General features: G+C 37.7%; 2 protein-coding genes across 4 annotated transcripts in view; both read right to left on the bottom strand.

Annotated features, from left to right (window-relative positions):
* Positions 1-7,500, bottom strand: part of LOC122254266 (uncharacterized) — a 17,542-nt gene that overhangs the window by 9,534 nt on the left and 508 nt on the right. Inside the window, exon 1 of one of the 3 annotated variants that reach the window (XM_043017858.2) lies at positions 6,925-6,982. The exons of 1 other annotated variant lie outside the window; for it this stretch is intronic. The gene's annotated coding sequence lies outside the window, so the exon portion shown is untranslated. Of the gene's footprint in view, positions 1-3,772; positions 3,801-6,924; positions 6,983-7,500 lie in introns of those variants that run through there. One more of the 3 variants, XM_043017861.2, reaches the window with a different exon arrangement.
* Positions 1,099-1,929, bottom strand: LOC147470198 (uncharacterized). Its single transcript, XM_086545657.1, has 3 exons — positions 1,787-1,929; positions 1,354-1,752; positions 1,099-1,147 (listed from the first exon to the last, which is right to left on the bottom strand). Exons 1-3 carry the CDS (start codon positions 1,927-1,929, stop codon positions 1,099-1,101), a joined length of 591 nt encoding a protein of 196 aa, XP_086401783.1.

The raw sequence follows: 7,500 nt of genomic DNA, 5'->3' as shown, positions 1-7,500 counted from the left end.
TTCCTCAGAAGAAATACATTGCATATACTTTTTTTTCTGAATATTTCTCATTTCCACTACAACGAATTGTATTTATGGAAGAAAATGCATGTACTATGTGCATGTGCGCGCGCGCGCGCGTGTGTTATAAATTTGTCGAGAGCAAGGTGCAATGCAATGACTCCAATGACATGCAAATGCATTTCTATTACCATCTATGTTGCACACTCTACGTGCTTACACACGTCAAACTAACTCACTATGCTTGCTTATATTGTTGCGGTCAATGGAACAAAATCAGATAACGTTCACCCAACTCAGCAATATCTAACATATGAGAACCCAAGTGTCTAAAATTGGTTGAAATATTAGCTTTGGTAACACTTGCCTCCTCAGTTGTCCACGTACCTTCGCAGTGTGTGAAAGGATAAGGATAAGTTATAAGGCAGAGTAGGTACTATCAGTGTAGCAGAAATCTTACCAGCTCAAGATGCTGTCAAATAAGCATCAGCTGCACTTGACATACAAAGTCACGCTGAATTACAAACCCTCGTTCAACATAAAACCCGATGGACGCATAACAAGAGGTGAACTGCAACGTATTGATGAACTTGCAGCCGCGCTGGATAAGGCTGCCAAGGAAACGAAAATCAGGGAAGGAAACTCGGCGAGAGACGATGACATGACGAGCAACAGGTCTTCAAATGACACAAAGTATTTTGAGCGAATTAAACGTTATTTCTCCCATGCGTTGAAGGATTCCCGGTGGAGGCAAGGAAAGAAGAGACAGAAAGGGACTCGTTATTCCTTTCAAAAATGTTCAGATGTGGGAGCTGCGGGTTTTGTTGAATGTCAAATAAAGAGTGAGGGTATTGAAGGCGGAGAGGAATATAAAGAAAATAATAAAGAAAGTGACATAGTAGAAGGAAATAACGAAGACCGATAAAATGACAAAGCGGAAGGCAATAACAAAGACGGAGAAAATGGCATAGTGGAAAACAGTAACGAAAATGAAGGGAGTGACAAAGAGGAAGAGAGGGAAAGTGAGGAATCTGAATCTGAATCTATAATGCGCATATCATGCATATAGTTGATTTGGTTAATGGGAGGAAAGGTTTATCAAGGACTGCTGAGAGGCAAGTGCTTATTTAATTCCTTTGTGAATGTGCTAAAATTATAAATATTAACAATTTGGGGGGGGGCAAACTGTTCCAACCACTAATAGTATGAGGAAAGAAGGAGTGCTTGTAGGTGTCAGTGCTAGTGTGGTATGTAAGATATTTGAAATTATGCGAGTTTCTGGTGTTGCGTGTGTGTGCTGTTTGGAGATATTCCTGTTTGTGTATGTCTATAAGGTTGTTTGTGATTTTATACATGATTGTTAGTCTGTGCGCCTGTTTGCGTGTCTGGAGCAGATCCATGTTTATTTGTTTCTTTATATTAGATGTAATGCCAGGTGTTCGTGTATAATTGCGTGTGATGAACCTGGGAGCCCTAGTATTGACCTGCTCGAGCTTCTCAATGTTGTGTTTCGTGTAAGGGTCCCACACTGCAGCACAGTACTCTAGTGTTGGTCTTACAAGTGAATTGTATGCTAAGTGTTTGATGTCCAGTGTGCAGTTGTGTAGGTTTCTCTGCAAGAACCCAAGTGTTCTGTTAGCTTTGTTGGTGATATAATCAAGGTCAGTGTAGAAGGACATGTAATGTGAGAGGTGAATGCCAAGGTATTTGTGCTGTGTTATGAATGTAAGATATTGGTTGTGTAAGATGTAACTGTATTAAATTATCGGGCCAGAATGTAATTTGCCATTTAGACTCCCACTGCTCGAGAGCGTCTAAGTCATCTTGGAGGAGTCTGCAGTCGTCTTCAGTCACTATGGGTCTATAGAGGAGGCGGTCGTCAGCAAAAAAATCTAGTTGAAGAGTTTGGAGTGGATAGTGGAAGATCATTTATATAAAGCAGGAAGAGAATAGAACCTAAAACAGTGCCCTGAGGAACACCAGAAGAGACAGGGATAGAGGTCGAAGATGATCCGTCGAGTAGTACACGTTGCGTCCGTTTAGTAAGAAAGACAGTGATCCTTTGAAGAATTGGTCCTGTGATACCATAATGTTTAAGTTTGTGTATGAGTCTTTTGTGGGGGACTTTGTCAAAGGCTTTGGCAAAGTCGAGCAGTATGGCATCAACTTGATTTATGTCAGGTCTGTCAAATAGTGATATGTCATGATGGGTGGTGATGAGCTGTGTCTCGCATGTTCGTCTGGGCCTCAAGCAGTATTATATGTCTGTGAGTATATTGTGTCAATGTGGCTCATTATGTGTTTGTGTATGATGAGTTCAAAGGTCTTGGAGATGATGGATGTAAGTGAAATAAGGTGATAATTTGAAGCGTCAGTCCTGTCACCAGTTTTGAAGAGAGGGGTAATGTTTGCGCAAAGCTAGTCATTGGGAAGAGTGGATGTGATGAGGGATTGGGTGAAGATGACTTGAAGGATAGGAGCAAGGATGGGGGCGCAGGTTTTTATGATCATGGGGGGTATGCAGTCGGGTCCGGTAGACTTGTTAGTGTCAAGATTTGTAAGCAGATTCTGTACTCCGTTAGTCATCTCGACTAACGGAGGGAATTGGAGGGTAAAGAATATCTTCAGTGTCGAATGTACAGTTGTCTTCGTGTGTGAAAACTGATTGGAACTGTGCGTTGAGTATTTGGGATTTGTGTTCTGGGTCTGTCCTTAAGGTGTTGTGGTCTTTAAGGGCGGGTATAGCCGTGGTGTCCTGTCTGCGCGACTTAAAGAATTTGTAAAAATGTTTTGTGTTGTTTCTTACATTGTCTGTGAGATACTTAGAAATATGTTCGCGTTCTGCTTTCTTTATGTTTTTTGAGAATGTTTTTTGGTAATTTTTTAAAGCAGTCCAGTTTTCTTGTGTGTTATGTATTTTCGCGCATCTGTAATGTCTTTGTTTCTTGCGGTGTTGTCTGTGTAGGTCTCTGGTAAACCAGGGGACGGTGTTTTTTTGTGGGATGTGTTTGTCCATGGTTGTGTATAAATTGTGTTTGAAGTTTTCCCAGTTTGAAAGAAAGGATCTTGAGTATGGGTCCGTATTACTGGCATTACTTCAGTGTTTGTTATATTTAAAGTGTTGTTAGTGAGGAAGAGGTCAAGAACGTGTGATGCGGGGATTTTGGGGGGTTCAAGTGGAGAGGGTATTGGGTGAGAGGGTTGTTCATGTCGCGTTCACTTAATGTTTCGAAGGAGTTTGTTACTTTAATGGGTGTAGAGTTGAAAAATGAGCTTGAGAAGTTAGACAGGCCGCAACTATCGCAGATCCACACGATATTATTGTTAACCAGTCCAATGTATAATTGTGTGAAAGACCTGATACAGCTGACATGATACCAGCCAGCATGTTCGGATCTCACAGCAATTATTATACTGAATGGCCCTTTGTCGCCATTTCACCGCCCTTGCGCATATGACGCAAGGGTATTTTGGGCGATAAAGGCCAGGGTTATCCATACCACCGGTGTCTCCACGAAGAAGCAGCAGAAGTAGGATCGTGTGTCTAGGTAGTTTATGTGTTATATTGATGTGAGGAGAGCTGTATTGCAGTAGTGTGGTGTGAAGTGTCAGTGCATGATTGTGATATTGTTCGTATAGTTTGTACTGTGTTTGGGCTTATCTGTGTGTGTTTAAGTATAAGTGCATGTAGTAAAAGTGTAAAAATTATCCATGTGATAATATGGAACGTACTATGTACAATTTTCTGGCGTTTATTCTGGATTTCACATACCTTCCTTGCGCGTAAACGAGTTGTATGTTGTTGTGTTGCCGGATGGGTGAAAACTGTTTTGGAACCGGGCATGGTGATGGAACAGTTCCCTATCTTAAAATCTTTTAAAAAACTAAAAGAGGTCTAAAAACAGCTAAGATGTATGAAAGATACTAAAAAATACTCAACAATTAATTAAAAACATGGTTAAAACAGATAAAAGAGCATAAAAGCGAGAAATAAAATTTAAAATCAAAACAAAGCGGCTGTCACACTCAGCTGATTGCAGGGGTAGGGGGTAGGGAAGGATGAGGAGAGAGGGAAGGAAGCACGTCCGTTCGCTACGGAAGCCAACCAACGGAACGGAAGAAAAAGATAAACACGTAGAAAGTGATAAAAAGAAAGTAAATGACGCTAGAAGAAGGGAGAAAATGAAAGTAAGAAAGATAAGGAAAGTGACGAAAAGGGAAAAGAAAGCGGTGAAGGGGAAGGCAGTAAAAAGCGACACGAGAGAATTGAAGGAGGAAAGTTGAGTGAAGCAATGATACGGTACGAAAATGAGGGAGAGGACAAACCGGAAGAAACATGCGAAGATGTGAATGAGTAATATGAGGGAGAAAGAATAACAGAAGACAAGAAAGAGGAATCAAGTGAAAATACTGAAAAAAAAACAGAATAGTCAACTGAAAATGGAGAAGTTAACGACATCGAGCATTTAAATGAAATTGAGGAAGAAAACAAGATAGAATATTCAGCAGAAACTGAGGAGGAAAATGGCAAAAAAAGAATCAAATGAAAATGAATGAAGAAAGATTGGTGCTTAGGAAAATGAAGGAAATGGAAGAACAGAAGACGAAGAACACGAAACAAATCACACGAATATACACGAAGAAAAGTAATCAACGGAAACGGAAGTGAATAGATATAAGAAACAAATTAAGACGGAGATAAACATAATAGGAGAAGAAATGGAGACAAGAATACACGAAAAGGAGAAAGAAACGAAAGAACAACAAGAACCCATCGTAGTATCACAAGGTTAACATTAAGGCATAGGAAGACGAGAAAAAAAAACGAAGAAGAGTATGGCATACGTCAGTGTTAAGGACGAGTGCGATACACCTATGAAGGAACGCGAGATAAATGGAGCAAAATGGGGTAAGAATTACTTATGTGATGCAATTGTATCGTGTATATAATGTATTTCTTGTGTTTTCATGTGTGTATGAACGAGAATGAATGAGATTCCAGCACACCAAATGTGTATTTAACATATTCAGCAATCTATATTTGTAAGCAAAAGGCTTACTGCAACTTCTAGGAGTTTGACTCAGGGATATAAACGACTCACACGAAGGTCATACTGACACTGACATCCACTGCGATTCGTTAGTTAATATTCAACTCAAAGAGGAAATCGCTTTTGTTATTGCAGTATCGCCATTTACGACACATTCCCAGCATTTTTGGGGGTATTTTACCGATTGCTATTTCGTTGCGTGCGTGAGGTGAATGGGTCAAGTATTATGATGTTTAAATGTCATTCAATCTATGAACTTGGTCTTTCATCTTATTAATACGTCATATCGATCGCACACTGCAAATTCAATAATCAAAAAGAATTTCATGTTTAGGTCTTTATACTTGGTTCAATCGTGTATATATATACATACATACATATATATATATATATATATATATATATATATATATATATATATATATATATACATATGTGTGTGTGTGCGTGTGTATATATGTATGTATATATATATATATATATATATATATATATATATATATATATATATATATATATATATATGTGTGTGTGTGTGTGTGTATGTGTAATATAATATATATATGTATATATATGTATATATATATACATATATATGTATATATATATACATATATATATATATGTATATATATACATATGTATATGTATATATATACATATATATATGTATATATATACATATATATATGTATATATATACATATATATGTAAATATAAATAAATAAATAAATATATATACATATATATATATATATACATACTGGAATATCTAAAGCTACGCCATTGACAAAAAAAAAAAAAAAAAAAAAAAAAAAAAAGTTTTGATTAAGATCAAATAACAAATGTTCTTTCTTTCTGAGTGACATACTAAGTGCCTGAGGAGGCTATTAGTAAAGGGTGATGGGGGTTAGTCTGACCAACTATCGATCTATGCCAACTAAAGATGTAAAAGTTTGAGGCTTCTAAAAATCAAACATATTCACATGTATCTGTTTGGGCCACCTAAGATTTCTCCTAAGGTGAGGAAAGTTATGGGCACCTGTGTGTCTGTGGAAATTGAAGAGAGAAATGATAGGCACATCTACAACCCTTGATGTACAAGTGTTGGACGTGGACATATTAAAAAATGGGTTCGGATTTAATACATACTTAATTATTCGAAACTTTTCCAGTCTCACGTCTTCAATGATACCTTACATTCAATGATTACGTTGTAAATACATTTGCCCTTTCGTACCCTTAGCCCTATCTATGAAATGACCTTCAGAGGCATAGTTACCTCTTGATTTACTCTACGACCATAGGTCTGGGGACTAGTGTGTTAGGTAATGGCGCCTTCCTTGAACAGATGAAGTTGCCATGGCCCAGAAACTTGTTCAACACGTTAGTGACTCACTCTGAAGCATCACTGATTCACAATGAAACTCGTTTGATAAATCAGTGATTCATAATGAAACTCATTCAACTCACCAGTAGAGCACACTGTAACTCATTCAATATATCGGTGACTAAAACTCGTTGATATCTCAGTGGCTTGTTCTGAAACTCATTTCATTACACTGAAATACGTTCAGTACATCAGTGATTCCCACCGAGACTCATGCGAACACACCGCTGACACAGTAAAAATCATCTCACTCATAGCAATATGCTGTAACAAATAATGCACCAGTAATTTAAATCTTCACGTACAGTAACTTGAAAGGAATCAGTGACTTCATTTTTTTTCTGCTCACACCAATATGCAATATGTCAGTGATTCACTGATATGCAAAACTTTACCTAGAGAAGCTTTCAATAAACTTGGGACATACACTGATACTCGCACTGTATTTGCAATAACCTCAAGTAAATCAATATGCACTTTACCTTCTCAAAGCATTAAATACGCTTTCTCACCACTGATTAACTCTTTATACTGTATATAAATACTCACCTACCAAGGTTACTCCGGATTTACATACCGGACGTTCTAGAATTCCCTTATCTAAAGAGTGTCGTAAGTCAGCAATACATTACACGAAATAACTCTTTCATTTTATGTCCCTCGTTATATCATGTAAACATCTGTTAATAGCTGTTTGAACTTGGCATAACTTTAGTGGGCTGACAGTCTATGCTACAACTGTGTCAGTAAAAGAGATAAGGTATATCTTGCATACGATATGTAGTGCACCTCCAATTTAATTTCACATATACCACCTATTAAGTTTCTGATAGTTAAGCATTCTCATTGCAGTTGTCATCATTTTATAACTATGACTAAAACCCATAATTGATATGAACACATGCACGAATCTGTACTTCATAACCTTTGTGCCGTCTCCAAATTCAATATAGTTATTTGAGACATTAACAAGTAGCACGGACATGTTGCCAGAAAGAAAATCACTGTTGCATTCCGCGGCTCATCTGGATAACGCAGATGAAACTGTTGGACCTGCG

The sequence above is a fragment of the Penaeus japonicus genome, unplaced genomic scaffold (genome assembly GCF_977035675.1).
Source record: "Penaeus japonicus unplaced genomic scaffold, GWHDUDI00000001_assembly GWHDUDI00000016, whole genome shotgun sequence".
Taxonomy (NCBI): Eukaryota; Metazoa; Arthropoda; class Malacostraca; order Decapoda; family Penaeidae; genus Penaeus; species Penaeus japonicus.
This window is presented reverse-complemented; position numbering and strand designations above follow the sequence as displayed.